General features: G+C 48.2%; 1 protein-coding gene across 1 annotated transcript; it reads right to left on the bottom strand.

The window, feature by feature from the left end:
- Positions 1–3150: 3150 nt before the first annotated feature.
- Positions 3151–3647, bottom strand: LOC132386056 (NADH dehydrogenase [ubiquinone] 1 alpha subcomplex subunit 5-like). Its single transcript, XM_059958345.1, has one exon. It carries the CDS (start codon positions 3645–3647, stop codon positions 3204–3206), a length of 444 nt encoding a protein of 147 aa, XP_059814328.1. The 3' UTR covers positions 3151–3203.
- Between the last annotated feature and the right edge of the window lie 20890 nt (positions 3648–24537).

Genomic DNA, 24537 nt, shown 5'->3' on the forward strand with positions numbered 1-24537 from the left:
GCAAACTTGGCAACAAAGCCATCTATTCCATCATCTATACACCATAAAATGAAGTGGTCCCAATATTAACCCCCATGGGTTCAGTGTTGGGACCACTTCCTGTAAAACCACGGACTCTTAACTTGGTAATTATGGAACCTTGCTGAAAGGTTTCTGAAAATCCAAATAAACAACATCTACTGCATCCCCTTTACCCAACCTACTTGTAATCTCCTCAAACAATTCCGGTTCATCAGGCAAGATTTTCCATTAAGGAAACCATGCTGACTTTGTCCTATTTTGTCCTGTGTCAGCAAGTACTCCTTAATGTCATCCTTAATAACTGACTCCAACATCTTGCCAACCACTGATGTTAATCTAACTGGTCTATAATTTCATTTCTGCTGCCTTTCTCCCTTAAAGAGTAGAGAGACATCTGCAATTTTCCAGTCCTCTGGCACCATGCCAGAGTCCAATGATCTTGAAAGATTATTACTAATGCCTCCACAATCTCTACCACTACCCCTTTCCCTTGTCAGCCACAGTTGCACTATTTTGCCAATTGAATATCTCTTTCTTTTTGGAATACATCTATCCTGCACCTTCCTAATTTTTTCCCAGAAACTGATCTTCCCGACCTACCTGCATGTTAAAGTCTCCCATGGCTATCATCCCATTGGCCTTTTGACATCCCTTTTCTATTTCCCATTGTAATTTGTGGTCCACATCACAGCTACTGTTGGAAAGCCTGTGTATAACTACCATCAACGTCCTCTTACCCTTGCAGTTTCTTAACTCAACCTACAAGGATTCAACATCTTCTGATCGATCCTATGTCACATCTTTCTACTGATTTGATGCCATTATTTACCAGCAGAGCCACTCCACCCCCTCTGCCTACCTTCCTATCCCTTCGATACAACTTGTAAGCTTGGACATTCAGCTCTTAACTACAACTGTCCTTTAGCCAGGATTCAGTGTTGGCCACAACATCATACCTGGCAATCTGTAATATTGCGACAAGATCATCCACCTTATTTCTTAAACTCTGTGCATTGAGATATAAAACTTCAAGTTCTGTATTTGCTACCCTTTTTGATTCTGCATCCCTAATGCATTGATACTCGCCCTGCTGGCTGCAATTTTGTCCCATCATCTGCCTGCCCTTCCTGACAGTCTGACTGCACGCTGTCTTTGCTTCTTTCCCATCTGCCCTATCCTGAGTCCCTTCACTCCAATTCCCATCCCCGTGTCAAATTGGTTTAAACTCTCCCCAACAGCTCTAAAAAACTTGCCCATGAGCATACTGGACCTCCTCGGGTTCAGGTGCAGCCCATCCCTTTTGCCCTGCCCCCTGCACCAGCTTCTCGGCCACGCATTTATCTGCTAAATCATCCTGCTTCTACCCTCACAGGCATGTGACACGGGTAGCTATCCAGAAATCACTACCCTGGAGGTCCTGCTTCTTAGCTTTTTGCTTAGCTCTCTAAATTCTCTCTTCAGGACCTCTTTGCTTTTCTTTCTTGTGTCATTGGAACCAATATGTACCAAGACATCTGGCTGCTCTCCCTCCCCCTCCAAAATGATGTGGATGCGGTCCGAGATGTCCCTGACGCTGGCACCTGGGAGGGAACATACCAGCTGGGGGTCCCATTCACATCCACATAATCTCCAGTCCGTTCCTCCAACTATTGAGTCCCCTACTGCTCTCCTCTTTCCCCTCTGCACCACGGACCCATGCTCAGTGCCAGTAACCTGGTCTTCATCGCCTTCCCCTGGGAGGTCATGCCCCCCCCCCCACAACAGTATTGAAAACGGTATACTTATTATTGAGAGGAATGGCCACAGGGCTGGTCTGTGCTAGCTGTCGATTCACGGTCCCATTCCTTCTCCTGACAGGCAGAGGTTGATAGATCCTTGGCAAAGCCAGGAGGTTGGGGGCTGAGAGGGGAAAATGGATCAGCCATGATGAAATGGTGGAGCAGACTTGATGGGCCAAATGGCCTAATTCTGCTCCCTTCTCTTGTGGTCTTCTGGTTTTATGGAAGAGTGAGATTCTCTTGCTCCTCAACCAGTGAGTTGCTCCTCAACTCACTCATCTCAATACTGAACTCATTCCACAACCTCTAGAGCCACTTTCAAGAGCCCCACAATACATGTTCTCAGTGTTATTTATTATCGCTATTATTTGCATTTTTTTAAATTTGTATTTGAAGTCTTCTTTTGCACACTGGCTGTTTGTCAGTCTTTGTGTGTAGTCTTCCACTGATTCTATTGTATTTCTCTGTTCTACTGCACATTAGGGTGCTGTGGTGGAGATATGTTTCTCTCAAAGGAAGTGTAAGGTGCTCCTTCCCTCCGCTAGCCTGCAGGTCACCCTTGGGCAAGGTGTAGCACCTGCTCAGCCCCCGATCAGGGTCATGTGAACCCATGGGAGCAGGTGGTGGACGGTCGTACGAGCAGCCAGTGCAGATCACAAGTCCTGGTTATGTGACCACTGACGCCAGGCAGACAATCTCTGAGGAGTATTGATAATGGTTGGGGTCACCTGTCTTGTAAAGACACTGCCCAGAAGAAGGCAATGGCAAACCACTTCTGTGGGAAAATTTGCCAGGGACAATCATGGTCGTGGAAAGACAATGATTGCCCATGTCATATGACACATAATGATGATGTCATACGACATGGCACATAATGATTATGTCATACAACATGGCCCGTAATGAATAGACGACCTGCCAGAAAATGTACCTCAGATTAGTATGCGATGAAATAGATGTAATTTGAAAATAAATTTACTTTGACTTTGGATCATCCTGGTCTGTATCCTCTGAAAGATTACTGTACCTCCCTCAATCGCAGGACTCTGCAGAGAGTGGTGCGGACAGCCCAGCGCATCTGTAGATGTGAACTTCCCACTATTCAGGACATTTACAAAGACAGGTGTGAAAAAAGGGCCTGAAGGATCATTGGGGACCCGAGTCACCCCAACCACAAACTGTTCCAGCTGCTACCATCCGGGAAACGGTACCGCAGCATAAAAGCCAGGACCGACAGGCTCTGGGGACAGCTTCTTCCACCAGGCCATTAGACTGATTAATTCATGCTGATACAACTGTATTTCTTTTTTTTTCAGTGTTTGCAGGGAACCATTTTAATGACATTTATACAGCACAAAATTAACAAGTAGTATAGTTTACAGAGCCAAAAAAAATATATAGAGTTTAAATTGGCCATTTCCATTGGTTGTGAGGGGCTTCTTCTATTAATGGCTCCCAAGGTTTCCACTTGGCCATTTTCTTTGCAAGAGAAAGTTCACTCTCAGCCTGTGAAATAATTTCTTCTATCTGGCCACAGTTGATTTTGTCTTCTATTTTTTGAATATTATTCTCTGTTTTGATCATGTTAAATCTTTCATTGATGATCTGCTCAGTGTATTTCCTATAAGCTGCTTCTGGAGGGATTGACTCAAGTACTGTGAGGACTCTTGTGTACAAAATTTTCAATTGCTCAAGAGGATTCTGGGCCACAGCAAGACCCACCAGTCCAGTGGTTTTCTTAAGGACTCCGGCCTTTGCTGCAGCGGTGGATTGTATTTCTATGTTATACTGACTGTCCTGTTCTACAACCTGTTTATTACAAATTTCTGTAAATTGCATATTCCACATTTAGACAGAGACGTAAGGTAAAGAATTTAACTCATGTATGTGAAGGACGTAATAACTAAAGTCAATTCATGTGCAAATAGGGACCTTTATATTTCCTGGTTTCAGACTCCGTGTGGCTCAGTTTCGGTCAGTCATTCACAGTCATTCCTGTGATCATTCCTCGCCAGACTCCCTGGCTTAAGAAACAAGAGTTCAACCCTTCACATCTGCAAGCGAAAGGAATATCAAGGTGTTTCATTGTACCTGTTGCTCTTTGTACCTGTGCACACATCAATAGGCTTGTCTTGACTGGGCTGTAAGAGGAACAGCTCAGTGTGAATTATGACACAAAACAACAGGAAGGGAACGACAAGCAAAGGTATAATTAAACATAATTGAATATACTCCTTTCTTTTGAACATAGAAATGCCAGAGACTCAGTGGGAGGGAGGGAAGGACAGAGATGTTTGGATGAAGTTCCTGAAAGGTTCAAAGTTCAAAGTTCAAAACAAAGTTATTTCATCAAGACTGATCCATTTTCCCATCAGCTCCAATCTCCTGCCTTCTCCCCATGTCACTTCATGCCCTGACCAATCAAGAATCTATCAACCTCTGCCTTAAATATACCCAATGACTGAGCCTCCTGTGGCAACAAGTTCCACAAATTCACCTGGCGAAATGGGAGGAGCGAGGAAAGGTGGTGGCAACGGAGTTTGTAGACCCTGGCGACTTCCTCCAGTTCATCCACGAAGCAGTTTATTTCACTTCCCTCTTGTCTTTCTCTCCTTCTCAAGGTGGCTGGGGTTCACAGACCTCCCGGAAGCAGTGTTCCGGGGTGTGCCCACTGTCGCAGGCAGACAGGTGGGAGCTGAGTATCCGGTGGGGACCAGAGGTGAGTGATCTGCCCCAGTATGGACACGACAAGCCCCCTTCCCCTGAGGTGCTACCCCTCCCTGGACCCTTCAAGGTGGGACCAACAAGATACAAGATTCAAAGTAATTATCAAAGAGTGTGTAAAATATATATTTTGAGGTTTGTCTGCTTACGGGCAGCCACGAAGCAGGAAACCCAAATAACCTGATTTCAAAAAGACCTGAGACCTCTGCGCTGGGAAAGAGAGAGAAAAACACACACAGACATCAAGCAAACCATAGAAGCAACCCTACAGCATCACGAACCAGACAGGGTCCCCAGGCCCAAGCCGCGGTCCTCAGTTCATCACACCAGGGGGCAGAAACGCACAGCAGCCAGATCAGTTCGCAGCTTTGGCGCTACGGAGAGGACAATATGAGTGCAGTGCAACTAACAGGATCATTAGGACGGAAAGGATGGAATATGAAAGCAAGCTAGCAAAGAATATCAAGGTGGAAGCATTTTCAAGTATATAAAATATGAAGCAGTGGATATAGGGTGGCTAGAAAATGAGGCTGGGGAAATAATAATGGCGGACAAGGTAAAATTGGATAGGTATATGGACAGGAAAGGAGTGGAGGGTTATGGGCTGAGTGCAGGTAGGTGGGACTAGGTGAGATTAAGAGTTCGGCACGGACTAGGAGGGCCGAGATGGCCTGTTTCCGTGCTGTGATTGTTATATGGTTATATGGTTATAAGGAGATGGCTGATGAACTAAATGAGTATTTTGCATCAGTCTTCACTGTGGAAGACACCAGCAGTGTGCCAGATGTTGCAGTGTGTGAGGGAAGAGAAGTGAGTGCAGTTACTATAACAAGAGAGGAGGTGCTCAAAAAGCTGAAAGACCTAAAGGTACACAAGTCACCTGGGCCTGATGAACTGCACCCTAGGGTTCCAAAAGTTTGTGGATGCATTAGTAATGACTTTTCAAGAATTACTGGACTCTGGCATGGTTCCAGAGGACTGGAAAATTGCAAATGTCACTCCACTCTTTAAGAAGGGAAGGAGGAAGCAGAAAGGAAATTATAGACCAGTTATCCTGACCTCAGTGGTTGGGAAGATGTTGGAGTCAATTGTTAAGGATGAGGTTATGGAGTACTTGGTGACACAGGACAAGATAGGACAAAGTCAGCGTGGTTTCCTTCAGGGAAAATCCTGCCTGACGAACCTGTTGGAATTAGAAACATGGAAACCCTACAGCACAATACAGGCCCTTCGGCCCACAAAGCTGTGACAAACATGTCCTTACCTTAGAACGACCTAGGCTTACAGAGCCCTCTGTTTCTCTACGCTCCATGTATCCATCCAGGAATCTCTTAAAAGACCCTATCATATCCACCACCACCACTGGCAGCCCACTCCACACACTCACCACTCTCTGCGTAAAAAAATTACTCCTAACATCTCCTCTGTACCTACTTCCAAGAACCTTAAAGCTATTCCCTCTCATGCTAGCCATTTCAGCCCTGGGAAAAACACTCCGACTATCCACAAAATCAATGCCTCTCATCATCTTATACACGTCTATCAGGTCACCTCTCATCCTCTGTCGCTCCAAGGAGAAAAGGCCGAGTACACTCAACCTATTCTCATAAGGTATGCTCCCCAATCCAGGCAACACCCTTGTAAATCTCCTCTGCGCCCTTTCTATGGTTTCCACATCCTTCCTGTACTGAGGCGACCAGAACTGAGCACAGTGCTCCAAGTGGGGTCTGACCAGGGTCCTATATAGCTGCAAAGTTACCTCTCGGCTCTTAAACTCAATCCCATGGTTGATGAAGGACAATGGTCTGTATGCCTTCTTAACCACAGAGCTGAGATAGGTTGAGAAAGCTATGGCTTTTCTCCGTGGAGTGAAAGAGGATGAGAGGTGACTTGATAGAGGTGTAGAAACTGATCAGAGACATAGATAGAGTGGATAGCCAGGGAAATGCTAATGCAAGAGGGGACCAGGGGATCAGTGGTAGAGGCAGATACATTAGAGACATTTAAGAAACTCTTAGATTGCCGAACATAAATCCTTTGAGGAGATTACAGGTAGGATAGATAAAGGGGATAAAGTGGATGTTGTATATTTGGACTTTCAGAAGGCCTTTGACAAGGTGCCACACATGAGGTTGCTTACCAAGTTAAGAGCCCATGGTATTACAGGAAAGTTACTGACATGGTTAGAGCATTGGCTGGTTGGTAGGAGGCAGCAAGTGGGAATCAAAGAATCCTTGTCTGGTTTTCTGCCAGTGACTAGCGGTGTTCTGCAGGGGTCGGTGTTGGGACCACTTCTTTTTATGCTATATATCAATGATTCAAATGATGGAGTAGATGGCCTTGTTGCCAAGTTTGCAGATGATATGAAGATTGGTGGAGGGGCAGGTAGTGTTGAGGAAACAGGTAGGATGCAGAAGGACTTGGACAGACTCGGAGAATGGACAAGAGAGTGGCAAATGAAATGCTGTGTTGGAAAATGCATGGTCATACACTTTGGTAGAAGAAATAAATATACAGGCTATTTTCTAAACAGGGAGAAAATCCAAAAATCTGCGATGCAAAGGCACTTGGGAGTCCTTGTGCAGAACACCCTGAAGATTAACTTGCAGGTTGAGTCGGTGGTGAGGAAGGCAAATGCAATGTTAGCATTCATTTCAAGAGGTCTAGGATACAGGAGCAGGGATGTGATGCTGAGGCTTTATAAGGCACTGGTGAGGCCTCACCTTCAGTATTGTGAACAGTTTTGGGCTCCTCATCTTAGAAAAGATGTGCTGGTGTTGGAGAGGGTCCAGAGGAGGTTCACAAGGGTGATGCCAGGAATGAAAGGGTTAATGTAAGAGGAATGTTTGAGGACTCTGGAATTCAGAAGGATGAGGGGGAATCTTATTGAAACCTTTCGAATGTTGAAATGCCCAGGCAGAGTAGATGTGGAAGAGATGTTTCCCATGGCAGGGGAGTCTAGGACAAGAGGACAGTATAGAGGGGTGTCCATTTAATACAGAGATACGGAGAAATTTCTTCAGTCGGAGAGGTCGTGGAATCTGTTACCACAGGCAACTGTGGAGGTAGGTTGTTGGGTGCATATAAGGCAAAAATTAATAGGTTTTTGATTGGCCATGGCATCAGAGTTTAGGGGAGAAGGCCAGGGAGTGGGGCTGAGGAGGGGTAAAAAGTCAGCCATGATCGAATGGCAGAGCAGACTCATGGGCAAAATTCAGCTCCTATGTCTTAAGGTCGTATGTCTTCTGACAAGTGCTGGAATGGGTCAAAGTGAGTGGTCTCACGGGGGGGGGGGGGGGTACAAAATCCTGAGGGGCGCGGATAGGGTGAGTGCACAAGGTTTTTTTCAACCCAGGGATGGAGAATCATGAAGTGGAGGACACAGGGTTAAGGTGCCCTCTCGGCAATCCTGCGCCTCAGGGTTTCGCCAGATCTTTACGTCGTGGACGGGCACCACTCAGCAAAGCCTGATCCAAGGGCAGTTAGAATCAGCTTTGATCAGCAAGGCCTTGGGCCTACCTGGGGCTGCCCTGGGGTTGGGGTCTGAGGACACAATTTGGCTCAGAAAGTCGTTCGCTTCAATCGTTTGCCTGATTTGTTGTTTTTTTTTCTTCCTCTGGCGCATCGGGTGTTGGTCTTTTATTTTTTTTAAATTGGGTTCTTTCGGGTTTCTTGCTTTGTGGCTGCCCATAGGCAAACACATCTCAACCGTTGTATAATTTATACATTCTTTGATAATAAATGTATTTTGAATCCTTTGAATATCACTGGCGTATGTTGTGAAATTTGCCATTTCGTGGTGGCAGAACTTTGCAATAAATAATAAAGACCGTGCTCTGTGGTAAATATAAATGCATTAAAAATGTTAAATTAAATAAGAAGTGCATGAACAGTGAAAAAAAGTTCAATGTCCGTTCAGAAATTGGATGGCAGAGGGGAAGAAGCTGTTCCTGAATCGCTGAGTGTGTGTCTTCAGGCTCCTGTACCCCCTCCATGCCCTGGGTGACGGGGGGGGGGGGGGGGGGGGGGGGGGGGCCCTTAATGATGGGTGCCGCCTTTTGGAGGCCTGGATGCTGGGGATGGAGCTGACTGAGTTTACAACTTTCTGCAGCTTGTTCAGCAACTGTGCATCAGCCAGTTAGGATGCTCTCCAGGGCACCTCTGTAGACATTTGCGTGGTGACACAACAAACCTCCTCAGACCTAACGACCTGATGGAATTGAGGGAAATCTTTTTCTCGCACAAAGGGCGTTGAGAACGAGCTGCCAGAGGAAGTGGTTGAGGCAGGTACAATCACAACTTTTAAAAGACGGCAGGGAGAGATTATGTTATTGACTGGTAAATGAGACTAACTGAGTTGGCCATCTTGGTTGGCATGGAACAGAGGGGCCGAATGGCCTTTCCACCGTGCGGTCAGACTCCAGGTAAGTGTACTGAGAACAGGCGGGGGGGGGGAGGGGGTTTGGAATGAACTTCAGGGCTCTGTGGAGGAGCTAAAATAATGATTTTATTTGTCACACATACACGGAAATACACACCGGCAACGATTGGGTTAAGCAGCCCCCTCCCGTGAGATTCGGAGGACGTGAGGGGGTTAACTCGCAGCGGCCGGTATTGTTCCCGAAACCAGCGGTCCGCCCCCACCGCTGCGACCTCCCCGACAGGGAATGGTCGTGGATAAACTTTCCCAGGAAAGCGCTCCCCTCACCCCGTGTGAAATGTCGCTGCTGTGTGCGAGGACCTGAGACGGGTCTGGAAAGAAAAGGGTTCTGGCTGACTGGAGTCTAAAGAGCCTCTTCAGAATGAGTGGTTCCGAATCTTCCTAATTGACCGGCGCGAGGAAGTTGATTGAAATCCAGGTTGTTGACCCCTTGTCCCCTCGGGAATGTTCCTGTGCTCCGGAGACGAGGACCGACTTGAGTTACAGACGCGAGAGAAAGGCTGAGGTGCATTTACAACCCTTACGAGCCACACACACACTCACAGACACAGAAACACACACACACACACACACACACACACACAAATACACACTCAGACACAGAAACACACACACACACACAAATACACACTCAGACACACAGACACAGAAACACACACACAAATACACACTCAGACACAGAAACACAAACACACACACAGAAACACACACACAGACAGACAGACACAGAAACACACACACACAAATACACACTCAGACACACAGACACAGATACACACACACAGACAAATACACACTCAGACACAGAAACACAAACACACACACAGACAGACAGACACACAGACACAGAAACACACACACACAAATACACACTCAGACACACAGACACAGAAACACACACACAGACAAATACACACTCAGACACAGAAACACAAACACACACACAGAAACACACACACAGACAGACACACAGACACAGAAACACACACACACACACATACTCAGACACACACACACAGACAGACACACAGACACAGAAACACACACACAGACAGACACACAGACACAGAAACACACACACACACACATACTCAGACACACACACACAGACAGACACACAGACACAGAAACACACACACAGACAAATACACACTCAGACACAGAAACACAAACACACACACAGAAACACACACACAGACACACAGACACAGAAACACACACACATACACACTCAGACACACACACACACACAAAATGCTGGAGGAACTCAGCAGTTCAGGCAGCGTCTATGGAGATGAATAAACAGTTGACATTTCGTGCCGAGACCTTTCTTCAGTCCTGCTGAGTTCCTCCGGCATTTTGTGTGCGTTACTCTGCATTTCCAGCATCTCTCGAGTTTGTGATTTCCAGCTTTGCTCGTTAGGGGCAAGTGACCCGAGGCTTGGTGAAAGGGGTATGGTTCTGTTTTAGTGATGGTTATCGGTATATAAACATCACCTAGGAAACCGTGATTACAGACTTATCATGGCAAAATTGTTTAAATGGTTTTTAGAAAACTAAAGTTCAAAGTAAATTTATTATCAAAATACATATATGTCACTATTTCAAGCCCCCCCCAGCTTCATTTTCTTGCGGGCATACCCAATAAATCCAATAACCATAATAAAAACTAGTTTCCTCTTCCAAGCTGCCCGATGATGCCAGAGTCTGAGGGAACTGACTGAAGCAACTTCCTTTTTCTTTTCCCTTTTTCTTTGCATTTCTTTTAAGAGGGCGAGTTGCCAATTCGATGCTCAACCCAGGCCGTGTGGAAAGCGTGCAATGGGGGCTGGATTCGAACCCTCACCTAAGAAGTCCGAAGCCGATGCCAATACGCCACTGGCTGGCATTTTCCTCTTTTTTAACAAAAGTTTATTCACGTGATTATAAAATCACAGTAATACAACATTCCAGGACTTTATTGGTGGTGGACCATCGTGTCCGTTGGTGACGGGGACCTGTGCGGGAGGGGTTTAAAAGTGGAAAAGCCATTGCACTAGGGCATTCCACTCGCTCCGTCTCAGAATTCCGGGTCCAGTGGTGGGAGCGAGCGACACAGACTGGGGTCTCCCTTGGTTGCAGTGAATGACTGTGACGACTTTGGTGGCTTCTCATGCCCTTCGCTGTCCACGAGCTTGGCAGTGCCACCCTCCTGGCCGTTAGGATCTCATCCGCTCAGTGCGCCAGAGCTGACTTTGTGTACGTCCCCACCCCAGCAGGGTACGAGGCTGCCGGCTACCCTCACCTGGCTGAACCGGCCTGTCCCACGTCTTGTGCGCTCGGAGAAACAACTCCCCACACCACTGTTATAACGTGGATTAGTCTCCTTGGACCTCTCTCATTAACAACCACCCACAGAACTGCGGCTCACTGGATGTTTAATTCCACACCGCTCTCTGCAAACTCCAGAGACTGTTGCACGGGAAAATCTCAGGAGGGCAGCATTTTCCGAGATAAACAGACCACCTGGTCTGGCACCGACGAGCATTCCACTGAGGTCACATTTCTTCCCCCCTCCCCCACCGTTCTGAGGTTTGGTCTGAACAACAACTGAACCTCCTGACCGTGTCTGCCTGCTTTTATGTATTGAGTTGCCGTATCACGTGATTGGCCAATTAGATACTTGCGCTAACGGACAGGTGTACAGGTGTACTTAATAAAGCGGCCAGTGAGTGTATGCAGCCTCTGTCTCAGTCTTTACAGAAGCTTGCTGCTCTGCTTGTGGTCTGATAATGCAGAATCTTTAAAGACAGGGTGGGTAGTGGAGATTAAGTCTTTTTTTCCTGTCACTCCTCCGCTTTGTTCAGTTTCCTCTCGCCGTGGGGTGGGGTGGGGATGCCCGCCACCCAGCACTGAAGGGGTTAACCCCGACTCCGAGTCACTGCTAATTGTGGCTCCTTTATTAAGGACCACACTGACCAACCGCCCCCCCCCCCACCCCCGGTTCCTCCTCTTTCCAGAGTCCCCCTTGAGAGGATAAACTCATTGTGACAAGAACCTGGCAGGGCAGAGTTCAATACACCACTAAGACCAGTGAGTGTGAAAGATAATCCCGGTGAAACCAGCGGGAATTCCGACACTGTGGGAGGGCTCTGGGCCTCCCCTTTGGAAGTCACGGTGGCCTGGCACTGTTAAAAGAAATCAAACCTCATTGAAACCTATCGGATGTTGAAAGGCCTTCATTGAGAGGATATGGAGAGGCTGTTTCCTATGCTGGGGGAGTCGACGACCAGAGGGCACAGCCTCAGAATGGAGGGGTGTCCTTTGAGAATGGAGACGAGGAGGAATTTCTTCAGCCACAGAGTGGTGAATCTGAGGAACTCGTTGCCACAGGTGGATAAGAGAGGCCAAGTCACTGTGTGTAGTTAAAGCAGAAGGTGATAGATTCTTTCACAAAGAAGAGAAAACCTACAGATGCTGGAAATCCAAGCGACACACACAAAATGCTGGAGGAACTCAGCAGCTCGGGCAGCATCTGTGGAAAAGAGTGAACAGCCGACGTTTCGGGCTGAGGACATCCTACATCCTGCTGAAGGGTCTTGGCCCGAAACGTCGACTGTACTTTTTTCCATAGGTGCCTGCTGAGTTCCCCCAGCTTTTTCTGTGTGTTGATCGATACTTGATTAGTCTGGGCACGAAGACGGCAGGAGATTGGGGCTGAGAGGGAAAATGGATCAGCCATAATGAAATGGTGGAGCAGACTCGATGGGTCAAAAGGCTCCCACATCTTATGGAAAAGTTGGTTATATGACTAGATCAAACACGAGGAAATCTGCAGATGCTGGAAATACAAACAACACACACAAAATGCTGGTGGAGCACAGCAGGCTAGGCAGCATCTATAGGAAGAAGCACTGTCAAGAAGCACAGTTAGTCCTAACGAAGGGTCTCGGCCCAAAACGTCGACAGTGCTTCTCAGCATTTTGTGTTATATGAATAGATCTGTGTTTTGGGCAGGGAAAGAAGAGACGGGATTGATGGGTTTTACACACAGGTAGGACAAGTCATCCCTGGGGAAAAAGAGAAAAAAGGGAATGATAGAGCAAGAGAAAAGAGAACTGGATTGATAATTTATGAGAGGAAGGAAAAAGGAAGGAATATATAAACAAATAAAGTAATGATAAAAAAATGTTGGTGGGTAAGAATGAAAGTGAAGAGGCAAGAATATAAAAGACAGAAATAGATTGGTAGAAGGAGGCAAGGGTGATAAGGAAGGGATAGACAGAAAGAGGCAGGGATTTGAAAGGAAACAAGGGATAGACTGACCCAGTGTGGATAACTTCACTCACCCCAACACTGAACTGATTCCACACATCAGGCTCCTGAACCAGTGTGGATAACTTCACTCACCCCAACTCTGAACTGATACAACACATCAGGCTCCTGAACCAGTGTGGATAACTTCACTCACCCCAACACTGAACTGATTCCACACATCAGGCTCCTGAACCAGTGTGGATAACTTCACTCACCCCAACACTGAACTGATTCCACACATCAGGCTCCTGAACCAGTGTGGATAACTTCACTCACCCCAACTCTGAACTGATTCCACACATCAGGCTCCTGAACCAGTGTGGATAACTTCACTCACCCCAACTCTGAACTGATTCCACACATCAGGCTCCTGAACCAGTGTGGATAACTTCACTCACCCCAACACTGAATTGATCACTGAGTACAACTAAGAGGAGATTTGATAGAGGCATACACAATTATGAGGGGTATGGATCGGGTAAATGCACCACAGGCTTTTCCCACTGTGGTTGGGCGAAAGGAGAAAAGTTTAAGGGGAACATGAGGAGAAAGCTCTTCACTTTCAACGAGCTGCCAGAACGACTGGTGCGTGCAAGCTCCGTTTCAACGTTTAAGAGAAGCTTGGATAGGCAGCTTAACTGGTTCTGGCATGGAGTAGATGGGCCGAAGGGCCTGTTTCTGTGCCGAACTTTTCTATGACAACACTCCTCCCTGCCGAGCTATAAACTCCTACTCAATATCGAATGAATGAACTATGTACACAGTATTTACTATTTAATACAATTACTGTCCTTAGCACAGCAAATTTTAAATCGTCCCATTCAGGCCCGAAGATTTAATTGCTGAGGAGGATCTCTCTTTCCTGACAAGGGAGGTCACTCTGCTTGGTAGGTGAGGCCTGTGGCTGTGAAAACAATCTCAGGGTCTGGGATCTCAAGTCCACAACAGAGGGGAAGTATTAAAAACGGAGAATGAAGTTAAAAATGAAATTAGAAGGTGGAGGGGAATTTTAAAAAACTGATAAAGAAAGTGAGAATGAAGGGAAAAGGGAAAACGTGAGAGAATGTCTCTTCTTGAAGAGGGTTGTCGCTGTCTCTCGGAGGCGAGTGGATTGGCGATGGGAGGATGTAAGTGCGGGGGGTGGGGGGTGTGAAGACCCTCCTGCGAGGGGGACCCCTACAGCCGAGTTCACTGGGGCTCGTTGTTGCTTGCCAGATCGTGGTGTGCAGTCTGACCCTGCTGGCCGTGGGGGTCAGTGGCTGAAGAGTTCCAGCTGCCGATGCTGAGGCCCCGGGGCAGCTTCAAAGGCGAGCGACAGGGGAATCAGGTGTCCTGAGAGGCTACACGTACACGTTTAAATAAACACACTGTCATAGATATATACACACACACAATCATCGACAGACAGACACCACACACACACACACACACACTCACACACACACACACACACATACACACACACACACTCACACACCACACACACACTCACACACACACACACACACACATACACACACACACTCACACACCACACACACACTCACACACACACACACTCACACACACACACACACACTCACACTCACACACACACACACACACTCACACACCACACACACACTCACACACACACACACACACACACACAGTCACAGACTCACACACACACACACACACACACACCCCATAAACACACACACACACACACACACACACACACACACCACACACACACACTCACACACACACACACACACACACTCACACACACACACCCCATACACACACACACACACACACACACACACCACACACACACACTCACACACACACACACACCACACTCACACACACACACACACACACACACACAGACCACACACACACACACACACACACACTCACACACACACTTTCCTCTCCAAACGAGACGCATTCCAGCGATACCCCGCCCCCCCGCCCCCGATGCTGGAACAGTAACTTCGCTCTCCCTCCCTTCCTCAACACTGCACCCACGTCCAAAATGGCAGCTGTTCAGTGTGATCTGTCCCTATGGGTATGAACTGTGAGTGTGTGTGTGAGGTGTGTGTATCTGTGTGTGACCCATAAACTAACTTATTGGCCAACTTACAAACTCAGGCAGAACATGAGAACACAAAAGACAGGAGCAGAAGTCGGCCATTTCGGCTGCCGAGCCTGCTCTAACATTCTGTAAGATCATGTCTGATCTGACTGTGCTCGGTTCCATCTACCTGCCTTTCCCCCAAAATCCTTAATTACTCTACTATGTCCTTAATATATTTAATGAGGTGGCCTCTCCTGCTTCCCTGGGCAGAGAATTCCATGGATTCACTAATCTTTTGGACAAGCAGTTTCCCCTCATCTCCATCCTAGATCTGTTCCCCTGAATCGTGAGGAGATTCCCCTCATCCTGCTCCCACTTAGTAGTGGAAACACCTTTCCTGTTCACTGTCTTATCCACACCTTTCAAAATGTTATTTGTTTCTGTAAGGTTCCCTCTCATTTTGCTGAATTCCAGGGAGTCTAGCCCCAGGCAACTCAATCTCTTCTCATGGGCTTTCATCCTCATCTTTGGAATCAGCCTGGTGAACCTCCTCAAGTAGGGAGACCAAAACTGCACGCGGTACTCCAGGTGCGGCCTCACCACTGCCCAATACAGTTGCAGCGTTACCTCCCTGATCTTAAATTCAGTCCAACAGAGCGGGGTTCCCAAGCTGGGGCCCACGTACCCCTCGGTTAGTGGTCCATGACATGAGGAAGTTTGGGAACCACAAACCTCTGCAATAGAGTAATCACAGGCCCTCAAACCACCACTTCCTTAACAACGACCTCCTTTAAGTTACTTTTTGCACGATACTTTCTTGCTGGAAGGTTTAGTAAGAATTATCAGTGTATTTTCTTGCAGGAGCAGAGGGCGGGGAATGAGTGTGTAGCATGGTGTGGTGTCCGAGTTCCCATGACAACCAGGGAATGCAGTTACACCATATTTTCCACAACAGGACCTCCTCAGGGCCTTATCAGCCTTCAATGTGCCCTCTGAACAGTGGTCGCTGTGGAAACGGGACAGGTAAACCATAGCTAAGAAAGGGGTAAGGTTCTCTCCATTTGTTGCTGGTTGAGCCACGGATGTAGGCCCCAGGAAGCCAGAGCCATAGAACCATAGAACCATAGAATGTTACAGCACAGAAACAGGCCTTTTGGCCTTTCTTGGCTGTGCCAAACCATTTTTCTGCCTAGTCCCACTGACCTGCACCCGGCCCATATCCCTCCATACACCTCTCATCCATGTACCTGTCCAAGTTTTTCTTAAATGTTAAAAGTGAGCCCGCATTCACCACTTCATCTGGCCGCTCATTCCACACTCTCACCACTCTCTGTGTGAAGAAGCCTCCCCTAATGTTCCCTTTAAACTTTTCCCCCTTCACCCTTAACCCATGTCCTCTGGTTTTTTTCTCCCCTAGCCTCAGTGGAAAAAGCCTGCTTGCATTCACTCTATCTATACCCATCATCATTTTATACACCTCTATCAAATCACCCCTCATTCTTCTACGCTCCAGGGAATAAAGTCCTAACCTATTCAACCTTTCTCGGTAACTCAGTTTCTCAAGACCCGGCAACATCCTTGTAAACCTTCTCTGCACTATTTCAACCTTATTAATATCATTCCTGTAATCGGGTGACCAAAACTGCACTCAATTATGCCCTTCAGTCCTTCAAAACGGAATCCTTTGACGGCCCTGAGCTACATTATTCCACCTCTTCATTCCTTTCTAGTCCACGGTCTCCTGCGGGGCGGAATGCCGGCACGTGACCTCGCCTTATCTTCATTCCACATCACACAAGCCTCCAGAAGATCCACTGTATCTTTTGGCCAGGAAAGATCTCCATGCATGCCCTGCCCCTTCAGTGTTGCCAAGGGGACACGGCCACAATCATCGCGAGGAAACGTTGGAGATGGTTTGGACACATGATGAGGATAGAGGCCAACTCCATTGTCAAGACAGCACTTCATCGGACCCCTGAAGGGCGGAGGAAACACGAGAGAACAAAGACGACTTGGCGCCATACTGTCGGGGCAGAAACGAGGACGCTGAACTACACTTGAGGAACAATAGAGATGATGGAGAAGGACAGACAGAGATGGAAGACCTTCACTGCTGCCCTAAACGCCAGTGAGTAAGGAAGTAAATAATTCCTTTTTAAAGGCACTAATTGTCCATTTGAAGCCATTCATTCAGGACATGGAAACAGGCCATTCAGCCCATTGACTCTGTGCAGAATATCAACACCTTATTGACACTAATCCCTCATTAAACCTTCCATTTCATTCTCCCCATCTTCTCACCGACTCTCCCAGTTTCCATCACTCTCCCTCACTCTGGGGATAATTGACTGTGGGCGATGGAACGCCCAACCCATACTTGGCTTTGTCTGGATGTTGAGGCAAGGCAGTGCACCAGGGGTGATGGAGTGAGCGTGCAGACTCCAGTACCCGAGGTCACGATCGAAAGCAGGGTGTCTGAGGTTATGACACATTCCCAAAGTCAAGGTCAAAGAGGAGGATACTGTCCTTTGCTCAACGGCCTGTTGTGGCAGCTGCTCTGAGAAGCTTCAGAGGGTTGTGGACATGTCTCAGCATATCACAGGAGCCAGCTTCTCTCCATGGAACCTGTCCATAGTTCTCAATGCCTGAGTCAAGCAGCCAGCATAATCAAAGACTCCATTCACCCCGGACATTCTCCCTCCTCCTCTCCCCCATCCGGTAGAATATTCAAAAGCCTGAAAGCACATACCACCAGGCTAGAGGGCAGCCCCTATACCACTCTTGAAAGGACTTCTTGTGAGATGAGATGGACGTTTGGCCCCAAAATCTACTTTGTTATATTTATTTAATTGTCAGGATGGAGCTCCCAGGACTGGACACCATCTATTCCAGCAGACTCAGGAGGAAAGCAATCAGCATAACCAGAGACACCACACACCCCGACCGCTCCCTGTTTGACCCGCTGCCGTCCAGCAATAGGTTCCGGACACTAAAAGCCAGAACAAACAGACTGAGGAACAGCTTCTACCCCAGAGCCGTGGCCTCCATCGCACCACTCCCACAGAACAATGACTGAAACTGTGAGCACACACAAGGACTCAAATACTTGCACTAACGTCACTTTGTGCATTACTGTGATATTCTGGTGCTGCTGCAACTTATTTTCTGCTACTTATCTATTTAATACTGTTTTTCTATTACTGTCTTGTTTTTATCTACCGCTTTGTTTGATTGCCTGAGAGGAAGCCAAACAGAGTTTCATTGTATAATGACAATAAAGATCATTCAATTCAATTAATTATTTAGCGATATCGCGAGGAGTTGGCCCTTCCAACCCGTTGAGCCGTGTGGCTTAGCAACCCCCGACAAACCCAACTGATCCTAACCTAATCACGTAGAGATTTGCAATGACCCGTTAATCTAGCTGGCAGGTGGGAGGAAACCGGAGGACCCGGGCAAAGCCCACATACTCTACAGCGAGGATGTACAGAGGCTCCTCTAGAAGGCCCTGGTTTTGAACTCTGACCTCCGCGACGCCCCGAGCTGTAATGGCGTCACCTTGAACATGGCACTGGGATCTTCCACTTTGTCGTTTATTGTCAGTAAATATTACACTTTATTGTCAGTAAATATTACACTTTATTCTGCATTCTGTCATTGTTTTGCCTCAATGCATGGTGGAATGAGTTGATCTGAATGAACAGTATGGAAAACGTTTCACCGTATCTCACTCACCTTCATCATCGTTACGTGCCGCGTCATATGATGTCATCATTATGAGCCGCGTCATACGACATCATCGTTATGTGCTGCGTCATACGACGTGGCTGACCGTGGTCCTCCACCTCGCTGCGGGGAAGACCCCTCCCCGCACGCTGTTGTTCTTCAACCACAGACAAGGGAAAATCCGCAGGTGCTGGAAATCCGAACAACGCACACAAACCGCCGGAGGAGCTCGGCAGGCCAGGCAGCTTCTATGGGAAGGAGCACAGCCGATGTTTCGGGGCCGAGGCATTTCCTCAGGACGGTAGAAAAGACAATGAGGAGTCAGAGCTAGAAGGTTGGGGGGGGGGAGGGAGAAACACGGGGTGAGAGGTGATACCCGGTGGAAGGAGGGATGAAATAAAGAGCTGGACAGTTGATTGGTGAAAGAGATACGGGGCTGGAGAAGGGGGAGTCTGATAGGAGAGGACAGAAGGCCATGGAAGAAAGAAAAGAGGGAGGAGCACCAGAGGGAGGCGATGGGCAGGGCAGGAGATGAGGTGAGAGAGGGAAAAGAGGATGGGGAATGGTGGAGTGGGGAGTGGGGTTTGCCATTACTGGAAGTTCTTACTCTTTTCTCTTTCCATGACCATGATCGATCTCGGCAAATTATTTTACAGAAGTGGTTTGCCATCGCCTTCTTCTGGGCAGTGTCTTTACAAGACGGGTGACCCCAGTCATTATCAATACTCTTCAGAGATTGTCTGCCTGGTGTCAGTGGTCACAAAACCAGGACTTGTGATCAGCACCGGCTGCTCATACGACCATCCACCACCTGCTCCCATGGCTTTACATGACCCTGGTCGGGGGCTAAGCAGGTGCTACCCCTTGCCCGAGGGTGACCTGCTGGCTAGCGGAGGGAAGGAGCGCTTCTCACTTCCTTTGGTAGAGACGTATTCTCAATGTGTGTGACAATAATAAGCCAAACCCGAAGACTGACGCTACGTTGCAGCAACGTCACAGACCCAGAGCACTGTTCAGACGATGGGCAAATGCAACTGCTATCCAAAGCACCCCAGTGGTTTGATGGGATCTGCACTGTGGCGTCTGGCTTGGTGGGAGCCACTTTGGCTCCTTTTGGATGCCATCCACAGGGTGTCCCAGTTGCAACTGGCCACGTGAATGCCCCTCTCCTTCCCCCAAAGTAAATGAGGGACTGCTCAGTTCCCATGGCAACCACTGACTTGGGAGGCAAGACCATGGCAACCAATGTCCTTTACTTGTCCTTGGAGGCCCCAGGTACCCTCGTATCCCAGTAGAACTGAAGCTCCCGGTGTGCCCCCTTCCTCCTGGAGAGGTCAGAGGTCAGGAACATCCAGCTAAGCTGACGACCTGCCCACATACCTCAGGACAAACTTAGCAGCTGGGACACCGTAACGTCCCGCTCCCCGGCCCACTACCAAAACCCCATTGTCTTTCCCTGCCGCCAGTCCGGCTGATGGATGCCAAGCAATAGAGCCCAAAGCTTCCCTCTGCTTCCAGAATCATCACACTCCGAGAGTCAGTGCGAAGACCCCTACATCGCAGTCAGGCCTAGGCATCACAGGGATGAAGAATTCTCTCCTCTCCCCCTTCCATCAGGCAGCAGGTACCAAAGCTTGAGAGCCGAGGCTACCAGACTCGCGGAGGGCTTGCATCCGGCCGAAGTGAGACCCCCGAGCAGGTCCCCTGCACAATAAATACGAACCCTCGATCTCAAACATCTACCTTGTCACGGCCCTTACAGCTTCTTGTCTACCTGCACTGCACCTCCCCTGTGCTTGTGCTAATATATTCTGCAGTCTGTTATCTTTCCTCCAGCTCAATGTTTTTATGATCCACCTGGACAGAAGGGATCACAGTAACACACCAAAGTTCTCAGTCTGTGGTCCATGGCTTGGACTGTAGTTCGATTGGACTCTTTTTTGATTTTATGTTTCATATTCTGTTTTCTTGTTACTCTTTGCGTGAATTTGTGTTTTTTTCACGTGGGTGGGGTCGACGTCCCTGTTACCGTTTGCACAATTTGTTGTTTTTTTTTCACGTGGGTGGGGTCGACGTCCCTGTTGCCGTTTGCACAATTTGTTGTTTTTTTTCACGTGGGTGGGGTCGATGGTCCTATTGCGTGCACAATTTGTTGTTTTTTTTCACGTGGGTGGGGTCGATGGTCCTGTTGCGTGCACAATTTGTTGTTTTTTTTCACGTGGGTGGGGTCGATGGTCCTGTTGCGTGCACAATTTGTTGTTTTTTTTCACGTGGGTGGGGTCGACGTCCCTGTTGCCGTTTGCACAATTTGTTGTTTTTTTTCACGTGGGTGGGGTCGATGGTCCTGTTGCGTGCACGATTTGTTGTTTTTTTTCACGTGGGTGGGGTCGATGGTCCTGTTGCGTGCACGATTTGTTGTTTTTTTTCACGTGGGTGGGGTCGATGGTCCTGTTGCGTGCACGATTTGTTGTTTTTTTTCACGTGGGTGGGGTCGATGGTCCTGTTGCGTGCACGATTTGTTGTTTTTTTTCACGTGGGTGGGGTCGACGTCCCTGTTGCCGTTTGCACAATTTGTTGTTTTTTTTTTCACGTGGGTGGGGTCGATGGTCCTGTTGCGTGCACGATTTGTTGTTTTTTTTCACGTGGGTGGGGTCGATGGTCCTGTTGCGTGCACGATTTGTTGTTTTTTTTCACGTGGGTGGGGTCGACGTCCCTGTTGCCGTTTGCACAATTTGTTGTTTTTTTTTCACGTGGGTGGGGTCGATGGTCCTGTTGCGTGCACGATTTGTTGTTTTTTTTCACGTGGGTGGGGTCGATGGTCCTGTTGCGTGCACGATTTGTTGTTTTTTTTCACGTGGGTGGGGTCGACGTCCCTGTTGCCGTTTGCACAATTTGTTGTTTTTTTTTCACGTGGGTGGGGTCGATGGTCCTGTTGCGTGCACGATTTGTTTACTGCCTGCATGTGGGGGGGCGTCGTTTGACGTTTCTCTTTCAATGGCTTCCATCGAGTTTCTTCATTTCGTGGCTGTGGGGAGAAGACAAGTCTCAGAGTTGTGTACTGCACACGTACCTCGAACCTTGAGCCTGGAACAAAGCGCGAGAGGAACGCAGCCCGGCGACGGAGGGAGAGAAGCAGTGGACATTTCAGGGTGAGATTCTTCCACAGGTCCTTCTCTCCCTCTCGATCGCTGCTCCCAGAGGAAGCTGCCTGTGTTGGATCATTCTCTCTCTCTCTCTCCCTCTCGTTCTCTGCTGCAGTCCTGCGTCTTGGGCAATGTTTAATGGATGGGGTTGGTGGACTTAACTCTGTATGATGTGCTTCTGGCTTCTTTGTGCGATTTTGATCGGGGCGGACTGGCTCTGCGGCCTGCAGTCAACAAACGACGCAGCGCTAAATTGAATTGAATTAAACTAACGTGAGCAATCCTCGACTGTTTTGATGATTTATATTCTGTGCTTTGGCTCTTGTTGTTTTGCTTTCTGCATGATTTGGTTTTTTTTGTGCATTGGGGAGGGGGGATTTGATGTTTTTCTTTGAAAGAGTTCCATGGCTTTTTCTGTTTCATGGCTGTCTACACGAGGACGGGTCTCAGGGTTGTATACAACCATCAGGCACAAGGTGCAGAAACCTCACGTCCCCACACCACCAGGTTCAGAAACAACTAGGACGTAGCTGGAGTAGGTGGCACGGTAGTGCGGGGGTCAGCACAACGCTTTACAGTACCAGCAGCCCGGGTTCAGTTCCCGCCGGTGTCTGCAAGGAGTTTGCACGTTCTCCCCGTGATCGTGTGGGTTTCCTCCGGGTGCTCCGGCTTCCTCCCGCATTCAGAAGGCGTACTGGTCGGGGGGGGGGGGGGGAGTAGTTCGTTAGTCGTGAACCTTGCGCCCTGGAAACTTTCCAGGTTGCAAATCCATGGTCTGTCGAGACTAACAGAGGCCTAAGCATTAGTCATGGTGAATTGTCCCATGGTTAGGCTAGGGTCAAACTCGGGGTGGGGCGGGGGTGTGGTGCTGCTGAGCAGAGCGTCTCGAAGGGCTTATTTTGCGCTGAACTGCAATAAATGATTCTGCAGATGCTGCACACACAAAGGCCTGGAGGAGCTCAGCAGGTCAGGCAGTATCTAGGGGAAGGAATGAGGAGTTGATGTTATAGGCTGAGACCTTTCATGTGGGCTGGAAACAGTCTGTATGACTGGCAGCAGTTAGTCTTCTCCAGGGCGCAGGCCTGGGCAGGGTTGTCTGGGAGACCGGCAGTTTCCCAAGCAGCAAGTCTCCCCTCTCCACGACACCGATGTTGTCCAAGGGAAGGGCAAGGGCCGACACAGCTTGGCACCGGTGACGTCGCAGGAGTTGCCAGAGTGAGGTTGAAGGCAACGTCGGACTGCCTTAGGGACTCCAGCTCCGGATTTGTCCTCAGGGTTTACTCCCGAAGCCTTTCCCATGAGTGGGTATGGCCGCAAGGCAGCGGAGGTTTGAAATCTGAGTTTCCCCTCTCGTAGGTGGACTGCCTCCCCAGGCCGACGAGCTCCATCTACCTGAAACAGTAAGAACACAAGAAACACTGGAATTGAGGAGATTGAGAGGGGATCTGATTGAAACGTTTAAGATAATTAAAGGATTTGATAGGATTGAGGCAGGAAATATGTTCCAGATGTTGGGAGAGTCCAGTACCAGAGGGCATGGATTGAGAATAAGAGGTCAGTTATTTAAAACAGAGTTGAGGAAGAGCTTCTTCTCCCAGAGAGTTGTGCAGGTGTGGAATGCACTGCCTCGGAAGACGGTGGAGGCCAATTCTCTGGATGCTTTCAAGAAGGAGCTAGATAGATATCTGATGGATAGTGGAATCAAGGGATATGGGGACAAGGCAGGGACTGGGTATTGATAGTGAATGATCAGCCATGATCTCAGAATGGCGGTGCAGACTCGAGGGGCCGAATGGTCTACTTCTGCACCTATTGTCTGTTGTCTATTGTCTATAAACAGGGGCAGGAGTCGGCCATTCGGCCCGTCGAGCCTGCTCTGCCATTCAATAGGATCGTGACTGATCTGGCTACGGACTCATCTCCACTTACCTGCCTTTTCCCCAAAACCCTCAATTCCCCTTAAAACAAACCCTTAACAGGGGCAAAAAGCGTGTGATATTGAGAAACCGACTAACACTGAAACGAACGGGCAGGGAAAGGAAGCGAGTCTGGAAACTGAACCAATCCGCTGGCGAATCATAAGAATCAGGAATGTATTTACAGTACTTGATGTAGAGTGGCTGAGTTATGACTGCTGTCTGACTTCAGCTGCCGAAATAGCCCGAAGGAAAAGAAACTTTAACTAGGAATGAGATTCTTTCGCGCAAATCTGTCGCAACATGTTCCAACTAACAGCCTTCCTCCTGGACTCCAATCAATAATTCACCTTTTAAACCTGCTGCAGTCAAGGTCTCATCTACCCCCAGCCCTTCACAAAAACGCAACCAGCATTGTTGAGAA

Source organism: Hypanus sabinus, unplaced genomic scaffold, assembly GCF_030144855.1.
Source record: "Hypanus sabinus isolate sHypSab1 unplaced genomic scaffold, sHypSab1.hap1 H_10, whole genome shotgun sequence".
In the NCBI taxonomy this organism is placed as follows: Eukaryota; Metazoa; Chordata; class Chondrichthyes; order Myliobatiformes; family Dasyatidae; genus Hypanus; species Hypanus sabinus.